Here is a 23,746-nt window from a genome sequence, read left to right on the forward strand (position 1 = left end):
ACTTCTGACCCAGCACTGAGGTGTGCCTGCGGTTATACACTGCTCGTTTCTGGGCTCCTTCCTGGGTTTTCCGTCCCTTTGTGCTCTGTTCCAGGGTCAGGTATCGTCTTAGGAACTGCCCACTTACCCTCTTCTAGATGGTTCTGCCTGACCGGGAAGAGAACTTGGCTCTCAGGAGAAATTTCTGGGCAGGTGCTGGCTGCACAGCACGGTGTGGAGCAGTGATAGAGGAGGGTCGGGTACCCCCTTTCTACATGCTGCCCGGTCCAGGCCGTGGGTGCTCCTGGACAAGCCCTAATCTGGGGACGGGCTGGGCCTGCTGCTCGGAGAGGATGGGGGCCGGAATCACTTTGGATCCGGGTTTTCATGACTGGGTGCGTAATCACTTGCCGTGATGCCGAGGCCGTGAAGGTAAACCTCCAGTCCTGCCTGTCCCCCTCGCCCACTCGGTCACGCCCCTCTGTCTGGGGAGCTGGGCTGCAGGAGCTGTGTAGCCGCGCGGGGATTCGGCCCGCTGGCAGTGGCGGAAGAAGAGGCTGCCTTGCGTCCACGGGGGCGAGGGGACGGCGAGCGGGCCATCCCCCTGCTGCTGGCTGTTGCCGGTGGGTGGGGCTTGCGTCTGGAAACCAGAGGAGCTGATTACAGAACGGAGTTCATTTCCCTTTTCTCCTCTCAGCTCTGCCCTCCACATAATAGCCTGCTATCAGAGGATGCCGCGGGGGCAGGCGTGAGCCAGCAGGGCCCAGCCGGGCAGTGAACTGTGACAGGAGCTGGTGAGAGAGACCGCTTGTTAACCCGGGGCTAAAATAGGCACCAGCTCCATTTGCAAACCCCAAAGGCAGCAGAGCCACGCTGGGACATGCTGCCAGTTCAGACAGAAAGCTTTTAACTCAAAACAGCTGTTGGCTTCCCTCTCCTGCCCTTACCCCTGTCCCCGAAGCTGGCAAGGTGCCGTTGTTCCTTAATAAAAGGTGTTGGCGATCCAGACCCGTGTAAACACTGAGGCCTTTCGCCCGAAGTCCCCTGTGTTTCCAATCAGTGAAGTGTGAGCACAGAGCAAAACCAAGACTCGAGCCGCCCCAAGGGTGAGGGTCGGGTTTGCTTGCGCCTCTGCAGGACGGGCGGCAGCTGGGCCCCTCCGCGCAGCCCCCCAGACGAGAAGCGCAGGCTCACTGGGAACTGGCCCTTGGAGCTGGAGGTGACGGACAGAGCGTCCAGCGAGCAGGTGGTGTGGAGAGGACATCCCTTGCGGGGACGTTGCGGTGTTGAACGTTGTGCTTGGTTTAAGAATAGAACAGGGTAACAGGCCATCCGCGCTGGGCGGGAAGGAGTCCAGGTCAGCCCGACCACTGCAGAAAGGCTGAGGGCCCTTTCAGGATTTCCAGTAGCACCTTCTAAAAAGAAAAAGAAGTAGCAGAGTCAGTCATGCGTTGCCGACATACCAGTACATCCAGCATGGGGTGCCACTACAGAAGTCGTCAGTGCTGTGTTTACATTCTGGTTTTCATATGATATCTTCGCAATCCGGCGCACGGGGTGAAACTGCAGCCCACCTCGATGAAAACAGGCATCTTCCAAGCCCCCCCGCAGCCCCCTGCGCCAGGGCAGGCCCACCTGAGGCTGGGAGGGCTTTGTCGTGGGGGCTGGGCTGCGAGAGGAGGCATCTGGGTGGTCCAGTGGCTCTGTGGCTGCAGCTGGGGGTGGAATCTGGCAAAAGTTACCTAATCTTATGTGGCTTCTGGATGAAAGGAGATCAGGTAATAAATAATTTTTAAATTGTTTCAGTTAAATTATTTCAATAATTTAAAAATTATTTCAGTTAAACTGCATCTGGCAAATGAATGAACGCTTGTTGTGCGCCAGGCGCTTGACCAGACTTAAGAGAAAAGCAGTGACGGTGGAGACAGGGCCCCTTAAGGGCCGTCAGAAAACAGTGAGTGAGCCATTCTCGCGGAGTGAAGGGGGTCAGGCTGAGGCCAGGTGGGCCGGTGGCCTGCTGTCCAAGCTTGGCTGGCAGGCCGAAAGCTGCCCTTGGCATTTTACCCCCGATGCCGTGGCGCCCCCATGTGCTTGCCCGGCTCAGGGCCTCTGCCCCATCCGACGGGATCCTGGATGTTTGTGAGACAGACACCCCTAAATCTGCAGTGGGAGTTCGTGCCAGGGGAACCTGGTGGGCTCTGCAGGGGCAGCTCCCTGTGCCGCCAGGGTGGGGGAGAGGTGCCAGAACCTTCTTCCTCTGGAGTCTCCGGTGCTCCGAGGAGTGTTCGGCTCCCTTCACTGCACCCCGCTGCCTCTGCCCCGCCCCCGCCCGTCATCTGCAGGGGACCCTAACAGAGATTCCCATGGCGCTGGTCCCGTGCTTGTTAAATGTCAACCTAAAAATAGGGAGAGGGCATGACAAAATCCTCGTCAGCATCTCAAATTTAAGAGTCCCTGGGTCTCCAAGGCTCAGCCAGGTGGAGCAGATTGGAAACGATGCTGGGGGCTGAGCGAGGGGAGGGCATGTGCCCTTCCGTAGCCGGAAGCCGGAGGCACCTTGGGCAGGGTTGCCCCCTCCCTATCCTGCCCACGGCCCCTCCGAGACTCGGCTCCTGGGCTCCCGCCAGCCCACCCGCAGAGCAGCCCCTGGACCTGCCCCGCTTCACACCACGCCGCTTCGGTGGAACAGCCCGGGCAGGGCGTCAGGACGCGGTGTGCAGCCCGGCGGATTCCTGGGCGTGGGGAGGGCAGGCCGCTGCGGGCCAGGGCCCTGTCACAGGGCCATCACTGTTGCTCCTGGCAACTGGGAGAGATTAGTGCAGCTGCTGGATGTCAGTTCTCTGGCTGGGCCTGGAGGGAGGGCAGGGGTGGGCAGGGGGAGAGGAATGTCTGAACTGGGTGGGGCCCCGACCAGAGGTTGTTTGCACTCACCCCTCCTTGCCTCTGGAGACAGAACAGGGAAAACGAAGCATGAAATCCCTTTAAAAAAGGAATGTCAGTCCCTCGGTTAAAACGCTATAATGAGTAAGAAATTCAGTCTCCTGAGGAAGTAGTCAGGGTGCCTGCCGCCTTCTTAGCTTCTGAGGACAGGGCCAGAGTGCTACAAAGACGGCAGGCCTCGAGGATGTGACACGGGCGTGGCAGGAGCTGGGCTGCCCGCAGCACTGGTCCTCTGAAGGACAGCCCAGCGGTGGAGGGAGGGCAGCCAGCTCCAGCCTTGCCTGAGCCTGGCATCTCCGTGACCCTGGGCTCCGTCCCCCCACCTGGAAGATGGGCGTGGGGACGCGTGAGGATGAAGGGCATGCCCCAGTCCTCCGACTGTGACAAACACTCCGTGAACCTTTCCCTGATGCTGTTATTTGAACGTGGGTCTTGTTTAGTGTGTTCAGCCTTGCAACACTTAAGTTAGGGGTTCGTGTCCCTCGCTGGGAACCCCTTCCAGTGAAACGGAGAAGGAACTGGGTGCTCTTCCCGTGGCAGAACTTGGGAACGGGTCGGCCCTTAGTCCCTGTTATAAGGCGGCACTCCTACTTCCGCTTTCGTAAAGATGGGGTAACTGAATGGCTGTTTAGACGTGGGTTGACTCCTGCCTCCCAGAGGCTGGGATCCCGGCTGTGCGGAAACCCAGACCTCCCGAAGCCTGGCAGCACCTGACACCTTTACACGCTGGGACGGCAGGTCCTCTCCCTTAGCTTGTGGGGAAAGCTGAGATTCTGAAGAAGTGTTTCCTGAGATTTGGAACTTGCCACAGCAGTCTTTCAGAAGTGCGTTTAGCATAATGAAACAGAGCAGTTTTCTTTAACCCTTTCTCGGTGACAGGATCGTGTGCCTGGCCCTCAGCTTGACAGGAGGATGTGAAAATCAGGCGCCCCAGGGAGCAGGGGGTCTCTTTGGATTGCTCTTCAGCGTTTTACCTTGTTCTGGAGGGTCAGGACCCCCAGATGAGCCCAGGGGCACTGTAGCAACCTGGGGGGAGCTACGCCCAGAACTGTGGACCCTCAAGGTTTAAAATATTTTTTCTCTCAGATTTTTGGTGGCCTTGTTTTCTGTCTCTGTAGGTCACCCGCTGGCGACTCCGCCTCCACCTTTCTCTTGGCCTGACTCGCAGTCTGTGTGCGCGGTCACCACCCGTCGCAGGTCCTCGGCACGGTTATTGGGGAAACCGCTCCATTTGTGGTTACCCGTTCCTTGTTTCCTGGCCGGGGCCGGTTAAGTCACTGTCAGCCCTGCTGGGAGTTGCCCCGCGGACGGCTTCTTCCTCCGCCCTCGTCCCTGCAGAGTGCCCACGCCACGCCACAATCGCCACGCCACAATCGTGTGTTTATCACACCACGTTTCTACCCCAGCCCAGAGCCATGAGCTGTCCTCTAAAAATTAGTAACAAGGCCGGACGGAGTGTCCCTTACAGGCACGTGATGCAAAAGGACGGCTCTGCGGCGTCCATCCCCACGGGGCGGGCCCTGGTTCAGGGACTTGAAGAGCCTAACTTTTGGGGTTTTTTGAGAACTGGCCATGGATCTGGGCACAAACAAGAACATCATCCATTTGCATTAAAGTCCTTGGAGACCGAAAGGACCAACCCCCAGCCAACAAACGGAGTGGTTCCTGGACCTCCCGGAGCCGGCTGGGCCCAGCCCTGGCCTCACTCAGTGGGTTGAGGATCTGGCGTTGCCCTGGCTGTGGTGTGGGCCGGCAGCTGCAGCTCTGATTGACCCCCAGCCTGGGAACCTCCATGGCCCTAAAAAGAAAAAAAAAGTATATAAGCCAGTGAAATATTACTTTTTGTTTTGTTTTGTTTTAAGAAAGAATAGTCTCTGTGAAACTGAGTTGGGCAGACTTGTGTATAATCCTGATTGGTTTGGTTTGTTTTTTTAGTGGCTGTGAAATTCAGGGGGAGCAAGACCCCTGTGAACAGTCGAGAGAAATAACCATAAGGACGTAGGATGCTGTTGTAGTTTGGTTTGCAAAAAACCTAAGTTCTTGCTCTACCGTAATGAATCTAAAAACTGGAAATCAAAGGTGTTGCCTCATGAGAGTGACCGGTCCAGTGACAGCACGGATCTTCACTTAGTGGAGTCAGACTCGGGCGTAAGTCCTTGGCCCTCCGAGAAGAGATGGGCAGCGGGTCCTTGTTACTCTCGGTCGTGAGGTTCTGTAACGTCTCCGCGAGCCGGGAACGGGTGGGCACTGAACCGCCGCTCCTGGAGGAGACGCAAGGTTGGTTCCCTGCGGACAGCCAGTCGTGTTCGCTTCCACTAGTTAGGGCCGCACCCTGTTTTATCGTGTGTTTCTGTTAAAAGACCCCAAGTAGAGCTCCCGCCGTGGCTCAGCGGTTAGCGAAGCTGACTGGGAACCATGAGGTTGTAGGTTCGATCCCGGGCCTCGCTCAGTGGGTTCAGGATCCAGCGTCGCTGTGGCTGTCGTGCAGGCCAGCACTGCAGCTCCAACTTGACCCCTAGCCTGGGAACCTTCATATGCAGCAGGCGCGGCCCTAGAAAAGATTAAAAAAAGTAAGTAAAATAAATCAAAGAGCCTTAAGTATATATACCATTGACTCATCGACATTGAACTCACTGCCGCCAGCACTGCAGCTCCCGCCTGAGCGAACCTCATCTAACACACGTCTTTTCTCCGTAAAGCACGTCACAGCCTTTTTGCTCTCAGGGACACTGGATGGCACTTAACATGCTTAGGGACCATTCTAGGCAGAATTATCCAGAAGAAGCACTAAGATGGTAGAAACAGGGCCCTAAAGAGTCAGCAGAAAGGACACTCGTTTGAATAGGAGCTGAGACCAGAGGGCAGAGCGTCTCCTTGTCCCCCCTCTGCAGGGAGCCTGTGTGTGTGTCAGGGACTCACGTTCTTCCTGCTCCACAGTTGTGTCGCATGTCCAGGAACACACTGCAGGTGCTTATTGATTGAGGTTACAAATAAATTTTAGCAAGTAGGCGAATTCACAAACCCAGAATCCAGAGATGCTGTGGATCAGCCAAAGATGTTTTAGGTGTAGTTAAATATTTAAGGTGCGTTGAATTTTCCCCGTCAGGTGTGTTCCCCACACCCCCCTCCCCCCACCTGACTTTGACGTTCGAGCCTCCCCCTGCCAGGCGGAGCCGGGCCTAACTTCAGGTGTGACAGGAGGGTCACGTGCTCACTGGACTATTAGGGCAAGATGAGCTTAGGTATTTTTCGCAACGTCCCTCCACTGGCAAAAACTAATTTTAGATACTTTGCTAATATTCTACACAAGATGTGTGTCACCTGTGCTAACCGTGAACCTGGGAAGAGGGGGTTACCCTGGGTGTCAGGTGGGAGGTGCCCCTGGGTGGCGGCTCGCTCCTGCCTCTGCACCTGTCAGCCTTCTTAGCTCGTCTTAGTCTCACTTTCAGGGGAAGGTGCGTTGCAGCGTCCAGCCGGCTGCCCGCCCTCGCCTGCTTCCGGCCCAGACAGGACGGCCCGGGTGTGGGGAGAGAAGATGCACTCAAGGCCAGGGATTGCAGGGAGCAGGGCCGGGTGAGAAGGGAGCCGCACGGGGCCGGCCAGCCGGCAAGGAGGACTCTCGGTACCGAAAGGCCTGCGGGCTTCTCTGCGGCCGCCCTTCCCCGGAGCCTTTATCACCGTCAGTGAGCTTGAGCAGAAGTCCTTCAAAGGGGCTGTGTTTTGAGTGGCTCGTGGGAACCCAGCGGGCTAAATTTAATTGAGTGATGACAGGAATCTCATTGGCGGTGCGGCCGCATCAGCGGTCAGGCGGAGGAGGTGGGCACACGGGAGGACCACGGTCACAGCGGCGGTGCCGGCCGCAGCCCCATAAGGGGACACGGCGGCACCTGCTTCGCACTTGTCTCACCAGCTCAGCTGCTTCACAGGTTCTCCCAGTAGCCCTCATTCCCAGAGAAGACTTCAAAGCAGGGAACGTTTCCACGCAGGGCCGTGCCGCAGAAGCTTGATCAGTTGCTGGGCCCTCTGCGCCCCAGCTTCCTTCTCTGTGAACCAGGCACAGGATCTGCCTCCGAGGTTTGGGAGGAGCCCGTGTGCAAGCAGGTGCTGCTGTCCGGCGGCACTTCCTGTGGCCGGAGGAAGAGTGCGGAGTCCGCACTGTCCGGCGGGGCTCATGCGACTGAGGACGCGTCAAGGGAACTGAAAGCCGTGCCCGGCTCTCGTGGCTCCCGTATTCAGGGCAGGCCCAGAGGCTTTCACTGGTGTCCTGGGGGTTGTTGGCGTTTAAGACGATTCTCAGTGAAGACCCCGAAGACTCCGCGGCTGCGAGACGTGGAGAAAGCGGGGACGCCGTTCTCAAGTGTGTGTTCGCACCTCCATGGCCTTGGAAGGCTCAGGTGCTGCCGTCCCTCTCAAGTGAAGCGCGATGACCTTTCATCTTTAGATGCAGCGCGTTTGTGGGCGCCTGTCTAGCCCTGGGAGTGGGCTTTGTGGGCTTTGTGGCCAGGGTCGGGGTTGGAACAGGGCTCACACCTTGTCTTCATCCTGGCCGTGTGACCTCGACCACACTGCTTAAACATGTGGGGGGCCTCAGTGTTTTCCCCTGGAGGCTGAAGGTCAGGATGCCAGCCGCCTGCTGGGGCCGTTCACTCTCCCGTGGGTGTCCTTGCCCTGGGCGCGGACTCTGTTCTCAGAGCAGATCCAGTCCTCGGAGCTGTGTTTATTTCTTAGATGGACGGTAACCACATCAGACGTGAATACATGTACGTTCCCGTCCTGGCTCAGTGCTAACAAGCCTGACTTGTATCCACGAGGACGCGGGTTCGATCCCTGGCCTCACGCAGTGGATTAAGGATCTGGCGTTGCCGTGAGCTGTGTGGGGTCGGTCACAGATGCAGCTCCGATCTGGCGTTGCCGTGACTGAGGTGTAGGCCAGCAGCTGCAGCTCTGATTCGACCCGTAGCCTGGGAACTTCCATGTGCCGCCGGCGCAGCCCTCAAAGGCAGGGAAGAAAAACAAAAGGGAATTCGTGATCGCTGTCACATGCTGTTAATTGAGTTGGAGAACGTGGTTATCCTCTCATCCCCGTCGCGTTCGCGCTGGCCGCTGCGGGAAGCGATGCGCTTCAGCGTATGAGCGTTTCGGATGAGCAGCATCCACGGAGCTGGGGGGGGGGGCAAGTGTCTGCTCCTTGTTCATGATGCAGGGAAGCCCCAGGGGCCCAGGTTCCCGCTCCGGCCTCCGTTCACACTTGTATCCTCTGCAAAGACCAGAGACCCAGAGGTTGGTAGAACCTTTTTTTTTTCTCGTAAGGAAGAGTTTTTGTTGCTCACCTCGAGCTGGCCGGCTTCTTGATGCCTGATCCTTTTTATTTTGCTCCGCTGAAAGGAAGCAACAGAAAACACAAGAAGGCCAGGGGACGGGTGGAAACGGGCTCTCTCCTCACAGCCTGTCCTTTCCTCTCGCAGATGTGACATTTGCTGCGTCACCTTCCGAACCCATCGAGGACTGCTGCGCCACAACGCGCTGGTCCACAAGCAGCTTCCCAGGGACGCCATGGGAAGGCCCTTCATCCAGAGCAACCCCTCCATCCCTGCCGGCTTCCACGACCTAGGGTTCACCGACTTCTCCTGTAGGAAGTTCCCTCGCATTTCTCAGGTACTCCGATCGGCCTGTGACTGGAGCCACCTACAAGGGCACGTGGCCGGCTCCGTATCCTCCTCCGAGGCTTCCTTTCTGTAAAGGCTCTGTTGGGTCCTCTCTGTCTAGTAGCGCCTTGCTCTTGAAGCTCGGCCTGGTCCCTTCCCGCTTCACGGAGTCGTTGAGGAATCGGTGGCCTTTTGTTTTGTGGTAACTCGCATAAAAGACAAGCTCCTCGGTGCTTTTGCCCGATAAGGGAGCCTTTGCGTTTAAAGTTGTGAACTGTTCGCTGCCCCACCCAGCACTACCTGAATTGAATTTGCATATGTTTATTTTTGGCTACGGCATATAAATTCCCAGATCAGGGATCAAATCCACAACACAGCCGCGACCTGAGCCTTAACTCACTGCTCCACAAGGGAACTCCATAGAGCACCCTATTGTTTCTTTCTCTTTTTTCTTTTGGGCCACTCCATGGCATATGGAGTTGATGGGCCAAGGATCAGATCCGAGCCACTGTGCCACGTTGGGGATTGAACCTGCGTCCCATTGCTCCAGAGATGCACTGATCCTGTTGTACCACAGTGGGAACTTGACACCTCTTTTTCTTTTTTTCTTTTTTTTTTTTTTGATCACTCGCAGCATATGGAAGTTCCCGGGCTAGGGGTCAAATTGGAGCTGTTGCTGCCAGCCTACACCACAGCCGCAACCACAGCAACACCAGATCTGCGCTGCATCTGTGACCTACACTGCAGCTCACGGCAGTGCCAGATCCTTAGCCCACTGAGCGAGGCCAGGGATTGAATCCGCATCCTCACGGATACGAGTCAGGTTTGTTACCACTGAGCTACAACAGGACCTCCTCGGCACCCATTTTTAGAGAGAGAATTAGTCCTACACCTGTGATACCATTACTTACCACACGTCGGGTTTACCTGCCGAGGTCCCCAGGGGCTGGTGCATTCCATCAAGGAGAGCCGATCATAGGGGCTTGGCTGGTTTTTCTCGCTCAGTCCGGGAATTAGCCAGCAGGGGACGTGGACTCCCTGTGCGGTGGGAAAGGCTGGGTGCTGGGCAGCCGTACAGCCGGTACTTCCTGTCCCAGCTTGGAGCCTGTTTCTAATTCCTGCTTTCTGTCCCCTTGCTTTCACTGGCCCGGCTTCCACGCAGGCCTGGTGTGAAACGAACCTGCGCCGGTGCATCAGCGAGCAGCACCGTTTCGTCTGCGACACGTGTGACAAGGCCTTCCCCATGCTCTCCTCGCTCACCCTGCACCAGCAGACCCACGTCGCTGCAGGCCAAGGCCCTGCCCTGCCCGGTGACACCCTGGACCAGAAGGTCTTCCTGGCCTTGCTGGGCCTGCAGCACACCACCGACGCCAGGCCTGCCCTGGCTGAGGAGCCACTGCCGGATGACAACCAAGCAATACAGCTCCAGACACTCAAGTGTCAGCTACCTCAGGACCCTGGCTGCACCAGCTTGCTGAGTCTGTCTCCTTTCGAAGCTGCTTCCCTGGGCGGGTCTCTCACCGTCCTCCCGGCCACCAAGGAGGGCATGAAGCGCCTGTCCCTGCAGCCCTTCCAGAAGGGCTTCATCATCCAGCCTGACAGCAGTATTGTGGTCCAGCCCATCTCTGGCGAGTCGGCCATCGAGCTGGCAGACATCCAGCAGATCCTGAAGATGGCAGCCTCGGTGCCCCCGCAGATCAGTCTTCCGCCCCTGTCCAAGGCCCCAGCCGCCCCTCTGCAGGCCATTTTCAAACACATGCCCCCTCTGAAGCCAAAGCCCCTGGTCACGCCGCGGACGGTGGTGGCCACCTCCACGCCCCCGCCCCTCGTCAACGCCCAGCAGGCCTCCCCCGGCTGCATCAGCCCCAGCCTGCCGCCGCCGCCGCTGAAGCTCCTCAAGGGCCCGGGGAGGCCGCCTCCACCGCCCACCTGCTGCAGCCCAAGGCGGGGGCCCAGCCCAGCGCGGCGGCGCCGCTCTTCTTGCCGCAGCAGCGCGGAGAGCTGCCCGGCCAGGCCGAGATGAAGACGCAGCTGGAGCAGGACAGCATCATCGAGGCCCTGCTGCCCCTGAGCATGGAGGCCAAGATCAAGCAGGAGATCACGGAGGGCGACCTCAAGGCCATCATGACGGGCCCCGGCGGCAAGAAGACGCCGGCCATGCGCAAGGTGCTCTACCCCTGCCGCTTCTGCAACCAGGTGTTCGCCTTCTCCGGCGTGCTGCGTGCGCACGTGCGCTCCCACCTGGGCATCTCGCCCTACCAGTGCAACATCTGCGACTACATCGCCGCCGACAAGGCCGCGCTCATCCGCCACCTGCGCACGCACAGCGGCGAGCGGCCCTACATCTGCAAGATCTGCCACTACCCCTTCACGGTCAAGGCCAACTGCGAGCGGCACCTGCGCAAGAAGCACCTCAAGGCCACGCGCAAGGACATCGAGAAGAACATCGAGTACGTGACGAGCAGCGCGGCCGAGATGGTGGACGCCTTCTGCTCCCCGGACACGGTGTGCCTGCTGTGCGGAGAGGACCTCAAGCACTACCGCGCCCTCCGCATCCACATGCGCTCGCACTGCGGCCGCGGCCTGGGCGGCTGCCCCAAAGCCCGCAAGCCCTTCGAGTGCAAGGAGTGCAGCGCCGCCTTCTCGGCCAAGCGCAACTGCATCCACCACGTCCTCAAGCAGCACATGCACGTGCCCGAGCGCGACATCGAGAGCTACGTCCTGGCGGCCGACGGCCTGGGCACGGTCGACACGACCTCCGAGGCCTCGGGGAGGGCAGAGGAGGGCAGTGGCGCTGCCTCGGGTGAGCGCAAACCCTTGGCCGCCTTCCTGGAGCCCCAGAATGGCATTCTTCACGGGGGTCCCACCCAGCCGCTGCCCGCCCACGTCGCCGTCAAAGTGGAGCCCACCGGCACCTTCCCAGTAGACTTCAACGAGCCCCTGGACTTCTCCCAGAAGGGCCTGGCCCTGGTCCAAGTGAAGCAGGAGGTGGCAGCCTCCTTCCTGAGCCCCTCGGCCTCGGCCCCCTACGAGGGCTTCATGGAGCCCATCGACCTCTCCATCCCCAAGAACCTCAGGAGAGGGGACAAGGACGCTGCCGCCCCCGGGGACACCAAGAAGACTGAGCAGGACCCTGGGAACAGCGAGCAGGCCGCTCCCTGTCCACCAGCCTGCTCCGCCCTGCCGGCGACCGTGGGGCCCAGCGGGGTCCTGGAAAAGCCCGGGGCCCCGGCTGCGGTGGCCTCGGCAGCCAGCACCGTGGAAGCCGCCGCTCCTTCCCTGCAGGGCTCTGTTCAGCTGGCCCTGCCCATCTACTCCTCCGCCCTGGTCAACAGCTCCCCACTCCTGGGCAGCCCTACCCTCATGAGCAGCCCAGCCTTGCTGCGGCCACTGCGGCCCAAGCCCCCCCTGCTCTTGCCAAAGCCCCCAGTGACAGAGGAGCTGCCCCCGCTGGCCTCCATCGCCCAGATCATCTCCTCCGTGTCCTCCGCGCCCACCTTGCTGAAAGCCAAGGTGGCTGACCCGGGGCCCACGGGCGCTGGCAGTAGCGCCACAGCCTCCGATGGTGTAGGGGGAGCCACCCCCAAAGCCACCGCCGACGTCACCAGCCCAAAAGAATCCAGTGACCCATCCCCTGCTGCCAACAGCCCGGAGGCAGCCTCGCCCACCGAGCAGGGACCAGCTGGCGTGTCAAAGAAGAGGGGCCGGAAACGGGGGCGAGGAGCCGGCCGCGTCCCAGTGGCAGCGTGGACCTGGACTCCAGCGGGGAGTTCGCCAGCATCGAGAAGATGCTGGCCACCACGGACACCAACAAGTTCAGTCCGTTTCTGCAGAGCGCCGAGGACGACGCTCAGGACGAGGTGGCCGCGGCCCCCGCGGAACACAACGGGCCCAGCGACGAGGAGCCGGGCAGCCCTCCGGATGACAGGCTGCTGAGGGCGAAGCGGAACTCCTACGCCAACTGCCTGCAGAAGATCAACTGCCCCCACTGCCCGCGGCTCTTCCCCTGGGCCAGCTCCCTGCAGAGGCACATGCTCACACACACTGGTAAGAGGGCCGCCGGCCGCCCGCGGGCTCCACTTCCCAGCAGGAGCTGTGGCTCAGTCGGCGGAGCCTGGCATGTCACGGGGTGGCAGGGGTAGAACGTGGGGCCCTGATGGGGCCGAGAGTTTCCCCCGTGTGCTCTTGTGTCCAGAAAGGTCTGCTCCTGTTGTCTGGGCCTCCGAGGGCTGCCGGCCAAGGGAGGCGCGAGCAGGGTGTTTTCAGGTGAAAGGGTCTCGGGCCAGCACATCCCTGCGCTGGTGTCGAGATGGTCTCCTTGGTTATGCCCAGGGGGCAGCGAGGGAGAAAGGGGGCTTTGACAGAGGAATCTGCACCCTCGTGGCAGTGTTCGACGTGTTTAACCCTCTGCGAAGTCCTTTTGGCTGCCACGTATTCGAAACACGAAGTAGCGCAGATTTCGCCGTAGTTTTAGGTCACAAAGGCCATCATATCTTCTGTTCGCTGTGACCGTCAGTGACAGAGCAGTTTCAAATTTAAAAAAAAATTTTATTTGTACTAAAATTGTCACCTCTGCCAGAGAAACACTCATATATAAATATTATTCTAGGGATTTCTCATTGTGGCTCAGCGGTTAACAAACCCAACTAGGATCCGTGAGGATGCGGGTTCAGTCTCTGGCTCGGTGGGTTAAGATCTGGCAGTGCCATGAGCTGCTGTGTAGGCTGCAGATGCAGCTCAGACCCCTCACCCGGGAATTTCCATGTGCCGCAGGTACAGCCCTAAAATAATAAATAAATAAATAAGGAGTATTTAAGAAATAGGCTTAACTTGCCAAGAAGATATCGCAGAAGTATTTTTCAAATGTTTTTCTTATGATGATTTTTTTTTTCTTTGTCTTTTCAGGGCCTGTGGCACACGGAGGTTCCCAAGCTAAGGGTCCAATTGGAGCTGTAATTGCCAGCCTACACCCCAGCCACAGCACAGCTCACAGCAATGCCGGATCCTTAGCCTACTGAGCGAGGCCAGGGATCGAACCCGCATCCTCCCAGATCCTGGTCAGATTCCTTTCTGCTGAGCCACGACAGGAACTCCCTCTTATGGTGATTTATAAAGAGACATTTATAAGATGAGAAATACACTCAAAATAAGTTTATATCAGGTATTTAGTAGTGAAATGACTGTGGCACTCTCTGAGTTATTGACTATTCAAGCTGGGTTTATATTTTGAACCAGGGGACAGACCGGGTGAGACCGTACCCTTTTGGAGACGACCACCCACGTGCTAAGAGCCAGGATCTCAGACTGAGGAAGGAGTCGTACGGGATAAGATTGCAGGCAAAATACGGGATGCCCGCTAGATGCTTGTTTTGGGCTTGTTTGGTTTTTGGTTTTTATCTTTTTAGGGCCACACCCGAGGCATATGGACGTTTCTAGGCTGGGAATCAAATTGGAGCTATAGCTGGGATCAGAACCACGTCTGAGACTTACATCACAGCTCATGGCAACACCTGATACTTAACCCACTGAGCGAGACCAGGGATCAGGCCCGAGTCCTTAGGGGTACCAGTTGGGTTCATGACCGCTGAGCCATGATGGGAACTCCAGAGTATTTGCCCCCCCCCCTTAAAGGCCACATCTGCAACATACGGATGTTCCCAGCCAGAGGTCACGTTGGAGCTGCAGCTGCCAGCCTAACCCACTGAGCGAGGCCTGAGATTGAACCCACGTCCTCAGGGATACTAGTCGGATTCTTAATCTGCTGAGTCATGATGGGCACTCCTTGGATTTTTAATATCAAATGTGCAACAAGTAATTTTTAGTATAAATATTTTCCATGCACTGTTTGGGGTTTACCAAAAGCTTATCTGTTGTGTATCTGAAACTTGGATTTAAGTGGGCGTCCTGTATTTTTAGGTGCTAAATCTGGCAGCCCCAAGTAGTACAGGGGCTCCTGAGGGGGGCGCGCAGGAGTGAGCCCACTGTATAACAGACGGAAATGCTTCCTTCGGGGTGGATCATCCATGAAGCTTTGAAGAAGCTTATGGAAAGCTGTCTGTACCAGCGTCACAAGAGGGTGGCAGAGTGCATAGGGGTGTCTCTGAGGCTGGCTGCCACCTGGACACGGCCTGTCTTTCTGGCATGGTGGGCCCTTGAACCCTGGCCATGGGATGGTCGGTCAGGAGTGTCCAGGTCTTGTCTTATTTAACAAGACCCAGAATTCCTGGATTTGTGGAGTATGATGCAGTTTCAGGCTGTCGTTTATTTTCCTTCCACCTGAAATCATTTAGGCCTGACAGAGTAAGGTAACAGCTCTAATGAGAACAGTGCGGAAGAAAGGTGATCTTAGAAGGTGTCCCACACAGCGTTTCTCTTGCTACCCTTTTGGGGTGACACCTGTTTGTCACCTGTGGAGTCTGGAGAGGTACTCCTCTGCCCACTTTTTGGCAGGCAGCTGTCTGGATCTGGTTCTGAGTGATCTCTCAGCCAGCATCGCCTGTCCCCCTCCCCTGCCATCACCGCCTGCCACCACTCCTGTGGCCGGGAGGCCTGTGCTCAGTGAATGCTGTTTATTCCCAGGCTTTCTCTTTTCAGAAAGCTATTGGTCCCCCTAAGAGGACCAAGTGGCCGCTCCTACCTTTCTGAGCCGCACCTCATCTTCGCAGGTGCCTGATAGAAGTTCCTTTTGAAGTCAAAGCGTCCTCCGTGGTTTAAAATTTGGTGGCACCTAAACCAAGCAGGGAAGATGGGAGTTTGCCCGTGAGGGGGTGGGCGGGGGTGAATATAAACATGTTTTGCTACTTCTCCCCCCAGCATCACTGTCCCCTCGTGGCTATGTCCAGTTCCTGTGGGTCTGTCCTGACATCCTGGGTCTTTGTCAGGGTCTTGCAGGCCTTGTCTCTTGTGGGGAGCATCCGGGGGGGGTGGGTAGAGAAACCTTTCAGAGCTGGTCTCGGTGACGGTCCCACAGGGCAGTGTCCTCACTTCGCCATGACAAAGTCATAGAGAGACTTGAGTAATTTGCCTACAGGCATTGGGGCGACAGGGGCCCTGTCCCAGGATGAGCAGGGCTGCCGCTTGTGCCGCCTGCATCCTGATGCGATAGGAAGGGGCTGGCGAGGAGGCGGACCACAGAGGTGGACCGCGAGCCGTTACTGACCAGAGATGTCGCAACCGCAGGGGGGCCTTAGCCGCACTCCAGGGCCTGGACGCAGGTAGCGGGCAGGTTAACCTCTTAGCTCTTTGGCAGCCTGGGGATCCAGCAGCAGTCTCGGCGTCAGCTCTCTGAAGTCACTGTGTGCAGCGCCGGGCTCCGGCGGGCGCTGTGCTAGAGCCATTTCCATGGGTCCAGAGTTAGAGCGGGACCCGCACACGGGGGCCTTCCCGCTGGACGCGAGCTGGGGCGCCCCCCGGCACCTGCTCCCAGCTTCCCGTGGGCTCGCCCTCTAGAAACTGACATCAGACTGAGGCTCACGGGAAAGAGAACAGAAATGAAGCGTGGGTTCTGAAACAACCCTGCAAACCAGTGTGCCACAGCGGGGAGGCTTTTTTTCCTTTTTTGTCGTGTGAAAATGTAGCTGCGTTCCAGCCAGATGCTTTGAGCGGGGTCCGGTTTTAAATCGTGTTGAGGCGAAGCTTGGGTCTTGAGAGTTGGCCTCTCCTGACCTCTCGGCAAATGCACACGATTCCATCATCCGTCCCTTGTCTTGTAGGCGAGTTTCCAGCACACCCTGCTCCCAAAGGGGCAGCAATAAGTAGCCCAGATGTTCAGTGGCCGGCCAGGGGTTCCCTGCTGCTCAGGCACAGGCCACATGGTTTCGGCCCTTTCTCTGCACAGCCCGGGTTCTAGGAATCGAGTCTCATGAGGAAACTGGTGGCCACAGGCCTGTGGTGTCCCGGCGTGGGCTCCACGCACAGCTGAGTTTCCTCCTTCTGCTCCCCTGAAGCCCGCAGCGCCGTGTCCACAGGGGCGGCTGTGGTTCGTTCCCTTCTCAACCTGCCCGGCGCGACCTCTTTAGGGGAAGACGACTTACTGTTCCTCCTGGGGCCACAGGTAGAGGAGAGAGGGCCAGGACACAGTCCGTTTCAGCCCTCTCCTTCCTCTTCTCGAAACAGGGCTCGGGCCCCTGCGTTGGCTGCCGTGCCCTCCAGCGCCGACACCCCGGTCCCCTCCTCCTCACTTTCTCACGGTCGGATTTACTGCCTTTCCCAGCAGCCTGGGGCTCCCCCACCCGCTGCTCACAGCACAGGCCTCGGAGTTGAAATCAGTGTGGAAAGTGCTTCTGACACCGGTGGTGTTTGGCTGCTTGTAACTTCGGTGGCCGCTCTGAAAGCTCTTCACCTGGCCAGCCTGCGTGCATGTCTGCCAGACACTGAAAGAAAGACAACGCGGGGAGAAGGAGGCCTGTGCCCACGGGGCGGGGGGGGCTGTGTGTGTGTGTATGTGTGTGTGCGTGTGTGTGCGTGCGCAGGAGCAGCGGAGAGACAGCCGAGGACGTGAGGCCAGGTCAGCCAACTTCCTCCACTGGTTCATCCGTTATTCTCTCCTGCCTGGTGCTGGCCAGGCAGCCTCATGTCCTGTGAAATTTCCCTCTCTGTCTCTTGGCTGCTCTGTGAGAGTGAAAACCCACTGGCTGCTGTCGGGGGCCGGGGGACATCATAGGTCTTTGGTGCAGAGGTAGCTCCTTGTGGCTGCAGGTGCACTTAGAAACACCCCTGCTATGGAAGCAGTCTCGTGGCTGTTAGCAAGTGAATAAATCACGGGGCAGTTTCCATATAGATTGTCAGGCAGCAAGGTTTGTTTCAAACCCGTCTGATTATAAAATACTCAAAGGGCTCTTGTCCTCTGTTCACGCGACCTGGAGAGCAGGCTGCTGTGCAAAACGCGTGCCTTAGGCAGTGAAATGGGACCTTTTAAAGACTCCTGTTGTCACTTTGGGAATCTTTCTAATCACATACAAAACTGTGAGGTCATTGAATTGTTTGCTAACCTCAACTTTACCATGCTCGCCATCCCCACGGCACATCAGCTGTAAGAGCGGGGCGCTTACCCGCGTGGAAGTTACCGAGGAAATCACGCAGCAGGAAGAAGCAGGAAACCAGTGGCTTTCATTGACATCCAGAAGCGGATCACAACTCACTGTTCCAGCTTCTGACGTGTTTTCTTCTTGGCCTGGTTCTCCTGTTCTCAAACTCACCTGATGTTGCTTTTTTGACAGTAAAATAGTATAGGTAAAAAGAAAAAGTGTTCTCTTTTTACTTAAAACAGAGCCTGAGTCTTTTTTTTTTTTTTTTTTTTTTTTTTGCTTTTTTCTTTTCTGGCTGCCCCATGGCGTATGGAGTGCCCAGGCCAGGGATCAGATCCAAGCCACAGTCACAACCTGCACCGCAGCCGTGGCAACAGCAGGCCCTTAACCCACTGCCTGGGGCTGGGGATTGAACCCGCGTCCCAGCGTTCCAGAGACGCTGCTGATCCCTTTGCACCACAGCAGGGACTCCAGAGCCTAAATAACTATTAAGTGTTCTGCTCAACTTTTGGTGGAAAGCGAGAAATAACGTGAAGGTGCACAAAGAACATTAAAATGCTTACCCAAAAGGCATGATTTTTTTTTTCTTTGATGAGGGCGTGTTCATAAAGTTAGCAGGAAACACGGGGGACTGGGCTTCTCCCCTTCCCCCCTCAGCCCACGTGGAGCCCCCTAGAGGTGCCCAGGCCGGGTGTCCGAGTCTGCTTCCCTGGTTTTTCATGGTCCCGGACACCGGTGTTCTTAGAAAGCTCCTCTGGTGACCACCACTCAGGAGGGAGCACATGGCCCCTTTCTCTGGTTACTGGGGTGCGGGGACTCAGGCAGAGGTTGCACACGATGTGCTGCAGGTGAGCGGCGCCCCCGGAGTTGTGTGGCCAGCAGTGCTTCCTCTCCTGCGAACCCCAGATGCCTGGCCCGTGCCATCTGTGCCTGGGCTTGTGCGCCTGCTCTGGTTCTAGGGTCCCTTGATGGCTCACCTCAGTCTAAACAGAAGGCCTCAGGCCCCGTTCAGTGTTTTGAGGGAGCCGTGCTTGTTGACTTCCCTGCCAGGTCTTGTGTGTGTGCCATTGCGGAGCCCTGGGGTCCAAGGGACAGCAGTGCTGGCTGCAGCTCCGCGTCCTGCTCGTGGGTACACGGAACCCTTTCCCTGCCAAGTCAGAACCTGGGACCCCGGCATGTGGCCGTTGGGGGAGAACTGAAGAATCAGCGAGGCCGTAGAAAGCACACCTCTGTCCTGCAGCCCGCACACTCCCTCTCCCAGCCGCCCCCTCTCCTTCCCTGCTCTGTCCGCACTCTGCCATTCCTTTGCCCCCTCGTCCATCCTTGCAGACACGGGGCCAGGGCTGAGGAGCCTGCGACAGGAATCCAGACAGAAGGAGAGGAGAGGCCAGGGTGGGTGTCGACCGGGGAGAGGCTGGCAGGTTGCCCGTCCTTGGGGTCGGTGGCGTTGGGGGGCACTCGGTGACGTAGCTGCACATGCGGGTTGCCGACTGGAGCACGTGGTCTCTGATTAGACTCAGGGACTGGTTGGTCACTGATCCGCCGCCAGCAGGAGCGTAGAAAGCAAAGAGACAGAGAACCTTTGTCCCCTGTCTGCCAGCAAGGACCACGGTGACCTTGGGCAGAGGTCAGACGGGAGGCATCCTGGGAAGTCAGAACTCAGCGCTTCCGGTGCAGGTGGGAGGGCCAGACCCACAAGGTCAGGAAGGGGACCAGCCTCCGAGACATCCGGGGGCCTCAGGATTCCTCCAGGAGGCCCGGGCGTTCCCCCTCGCCCCATGTCCCTGGCACTTGCCAGGCCGGAAGTGACCTCGTCAGGCCTCCTCTCGGCTGTGCTGAAATCCCTTCTCTCACTTTCGTTGTTGTTGTTGTTGTGTGAGGTTTTTAATTGTAACACTGTTATTTTACTTATATGTATCTTGCTTTCATTGCTGACTTTTAGTATTTTGAGGACAAAACCTTTATTTTGCCCGCTCAGAGCAGGGGAAGGTGACCACTGGAGTTGTCGATGTTCTCAGTGTATTTTTTAATGTGTTTGATTTATTTTCTTGAAAGAAAGGGTGGAGGATGGGGGAAAGCAAATGCCAGTAACCTCAGGAGAAGGAATCGTTGCAATAGAAAGCCAGATAAATATGTATTTTTTTTCCTGCTTCAGGTCAGAAACCCTTCCCTTGTCAAAAATGCGGTGCCTTCTTTTCCACCAAATCTAACTGTGAACGCCACCAGTTGCGCAAACACGGAGTTACGGCCTGTTCCCTGAGAAGAAACGGGCTTATCCCCCAGTCCAAAGAGAGTGATGTTGGAGCCCATGATAGCACAGGTAGTGCTTCCAGGTGATGCAGAGACAGGGCCAGAGGAGGCGCCGCAGGTGCGCTGCCAGAGAAGGTCTGCCCCCAGCCCCAGCCTGTGCCCATTGTGGCTGCTGGCCCCTGGCGTGGGCCGCACAGGCAGGCCTGCAGAATAGCGCTTCGCAGGAGCACTTCGCAAGGGCTGTGAGCCCCCTCGCCTGGTGTTTTCTGAAAGCCAGCCCTGCTGGCCGCCCCCTCCAGCGCAGGGGTGGGCCCGCTCAGACCTCAGGGTGCTGCAGGAGCTAGTGATGCCCAGCCCGCCGCAGGGAGGCGGGGCAGGGGCGGTATTCTCCTTTTCAGTAACTCTCTTCCCAGTAAAAAACTTGGTCGTGTTTGAAAAAGCACTCTGCATGTCCTTTCTTTAATCACATCTCTGCTTGACCTGAATCCGGGTATTATTCTCATGTGCTGATCTGTGCTTCCTTCCTCCAGCCCCTCCAGAGCAATTAACGGCTGCCCATGCGTCTCCTGCCACCTTTTCTTCCCTTACAGCTTCTGTATTTACTCACGTGCTCTGTTCAGTATATGCCATTATCTCCGGCTGCTGGGGTCTTGTGTCCCCTACCCCCCAAAACAAACAAACCAAACACCGGCTGCTGCGGGTTTCTCGGACACAGGGCTGTCTGGCCTCTGCTGAGTGACTGTTGCAGGTACAGGTTCAGTTTGGCAAATCTTGAAAGTTTGGACACGTCCCCATGTTTTGAAGCTGAGGCGAGTCCCCAAAAATGTATTTTTCTAGGGTTGTGACTGAGTCCTTGAGATTGGACAGGGTGGGGTGCTGTGCTGTCTGGGGGTCTCCTCCTGCACTGCGTCAGTGTGGACGGGAGCGGGGGGAGGGGTCACACTTGGGGCCGTCAGACCCTCTTAGGGTTTGGAAGTGGGGGCCATTCTGCCGCCTCCCCCCTCCAGCTACCCGATTCACATGACTGGCCAGGATCCTTGAGGAGAGAAAGGTCTTACTGTGACTTGGGTGCCCTTGGGCCTGAGGTCACAGGGTGACTTGCTCTTCAACTCCAGAAGAGTGGCAGGAGGCTGGCACTGCCCACCTTGGTCTCAGACAGCCCCCTGTGTCTGGCCCCCTTTCTCCCAGCCCACCTTCAGAAAGCAGCTGAGTGACGGTCCCATCCTGGTCCCGAAGGTGGGGACAGCCGCACATAATTGAGGTGGCCGAGGGGAGCCCACGCTTGCGGTCAAGTCCTGAAGTGTAACAGCCACGTGCTGGATGCACACTTTGGGCCCCTATCTTTTTTTTTTTTTTCTTTTTTTTTTGTCTTTTGGCTTCTTAGGGCCACACCTGCAGCATATGGAAGTTCCCAGGCTAGGGGTCAAATTGGAGCTACTGCTGCTGGCCACAGCCACAGCCACACCAGATCGGAGCCACATCTGTGACCTACACTGCCCTCTGCAGCAGTGCTGGATCCTTAACCCACTGAGCGAGGCCAGTAATCGAACCCACATCCTCACAGACCCTGTGTCAGGTTCTCAACCCACCAAGCCACAATAGGAACTCCCCAGGTCCCCATCTTGATCACAAAGGAGCAGTGAAACTGGGACCCTGCTGTAGAATCCTGCGGATGCCTTAGCTTCGGTGCAGCCCTGAGTCTTCATGCTGGGTGCACTGTTTTTTTCAGTGGTGTTTTTCTAAGTCCCATCAGCACCCTCCCTGCCCCCACCCTGCCCGGAGGTTGTGTGGATTGGCTTGAAGGAACAAAGCTCCTGGAAGAGGAGAATTCAGAGAGAGATGTAAACGCTTAGACCGAGGGGAGAACAAAGACTGAGCTATCAGCAGGGAGGCGGGCTCAGGGATTTCAAGGGGGAATTTCTAAAGTCAAGTGAGCGTGTTGGAGGCTCCCTGCTATGAAGTTAAGTGAGGCTTTGGAGGTAGACCCTAAAAACACAAAAGCAGAGTTCCCTGGTGGCTCAGTAGTTGAAGGATCCAGTCTTGTCACTGCAGTGGCTCCGGTTGCTGCTGTGCTGTGGGTTCAGCCCCTGGTGCGGGAACTTGCACATGCTGCAGGCTCGGCCACGAAAATGTAAACAGCACAAAAGCAGGAAATAACCAAGGCGGTCCTTCCTAGGTTTATATGCCTAGGTTGCATTTTCTTAAAACCCTCAAACGTGTTTTGTGACTGAGGTCTAACTTTTTCAGTCACAAAAATGCACCCTAGAATTTCCCCCAAAAGAATGCAAAAAATGCTACAACTGGGGTTGTTTGGGCTTAAAGGGGCATATTGATCCCCCAAAGCTAAGCTGGAACTTTGATTCACATTCTTGTGGGCAGAGGTTCCCCCGGCCACTTTGCCCTCGAGGGGTGTTCCAGGGTTTTCTAGATGGTGCCTACAGGAGCCTCCATGTTTATAGGCGCCTGCACACGGCTTCGAAAACTGTCCCTCAGCGGTGCCCCCCCCCCCAGAAGCCCCATGTGCCAGGATGGGTGGGGCACAGGAAGTGCTGCTCTGGGTGTCAGGGAGACAGCCACCCCTCAGCAGCCATGCCTCTGCCCAGCCAGGTATTCAGGCTGGTGGTTTGTCTCCTCAGTTGGGTAACATGGAATTTCTAGGAAGCAGCAGAAGTGTAATCGTCGAGCTGACAGGAACGTGTCCACTTGCGCGTGGAAGGAGCTTTGGGGTTCCTATCTACTAGTGCTTCAGATTCTGTCTGCTTCCTCTAGCAGTTTTCTTAGATTAGCATCACAAACGAGGGGCCGGCTGGTGGTGACAGAAAAATCAACCCATTTTAAAAGCCGCATTGCTTACAAAAGTCATCTGCTGGCCTCTGCAAGAGTGGGTGGTTGAGGACCAGATCAAGACAGGACCTGGCATTCAGGAGACAGAAGCAGTTAAGTCCATTGTTCCCCAGGGTTGCTAAGAAAAAGTCTCTTGGAGTTGCTGGGAACTCGAAGGGCCCCAGCTGCCCTGCTGAAACACGCCCCCTAGTGGACGCTCGCTAGAGCGCAGCCACGCTCCCTCCACGCCCCAGAGGTGAGTTGGCCTCTCATTGCCTGTTGGCTCACCTCTCCGTTATCCACCCTGGGGAAGGGCCCAGGAGTCCGGACCATCAGATCTTAGTATATTTACTTGGGTTTGGTTTCGAATTGACTCTCAGTTTTTTTCAAAGTTTATCATCTTAAAATATGTTTTACTACAGTTAAAATTCTAAATAACCTGTATTCTTTAGTGGGGAAAAAAGTTAATTAAGTGAAACAGCCTAGAATATATTGGGACAAATAGGAAGTAACCAGAGATAAGCCCTTTTTAAAAAATTTTTTTTTTCTTTTGGGGGACCTTTACCCACAAAACCAACAAATAAGAAACTGAGCATTCTGTAGTTTTTTACTTTGGAGTTTATACCCAAATCCATTTAATTGGTGCTCTCTATGTGATTCAAGAAAATGAGCATCTGGTTTTTTCCTTCTATGGCCTGGACATTGGTGTGTCTATCTCACGAGTCATCTTTAATCTTTTGCGTAATGGTCAAAATTCATCTATTGTCAGGAACTTTATAATCACACCACAATTACTTGTTTCCTTCTGGAGCCTTTTGAGATACTCTAACAGTAGCTGCCAGAAAGTAGTCAAAATAAAACCAGTGAAGAGGAGGATGTGGGGGAGCCGTGTAGACAGGCGTCTGTAAGCTGAGCGCCCCAGGCAGTGTGGCCAGGGCAGGGCTGGCGCAGCCCCTTCGGCCCCCAGCCCGGGGCCATGGGCGTAGGTCTGCGTGGCGGTGGTCTGGGCACATCAGTGGGGTCCACGTTAGACGTGTGCACCTGCGATTAGAGACCTGGCGTGATCAGGGAGGCACGTGTCCC

At 56.8% G+C, this 23,746-nt stretch overlaps 1 protein-coding gene across 1 annotated transcript in view; it reads left to right on the plus strand.

The window, feature by feature from the left end:
• Positions 1 to 23,746, plus strand: part of RREB1 (ras responsive element binding protein 1) — a 127,676-nt gene that overhangs the window by 97,964 nt on the left and 5,966 nt on the right. The window contains 5 exon segments of the mRNA XM_005665552.3: positions 8,385 to 8,574; positions 9,727 to 10,468; positions 10,471 to 12,279; positions 12,282 to 12,611; positions 19,746 to 19,910. Coding sequence (XP_005665609.2) covers positions 8,385 to 8,574; positions 9,727 to 10,468; positions 10,471 to 12,279; positions 12,282 to 12,611; positions 19,746 to 19,910 — 3,236 coding nt within the window.

This window comes from Sus scrofa, chromosome 7, assembly GCF_000003025.6.
Source record: "Sus scrofa isolate TJ Tabasco breed Duroc chromosome 7, Sscrofa11.1, whole genome shotgun sequence".
Lineage (NCBI taxonomy): Eukaryota > Metazoa > Chordata > Mammalia > Artiodactyla > Suidae > Sus > Sus scrofa.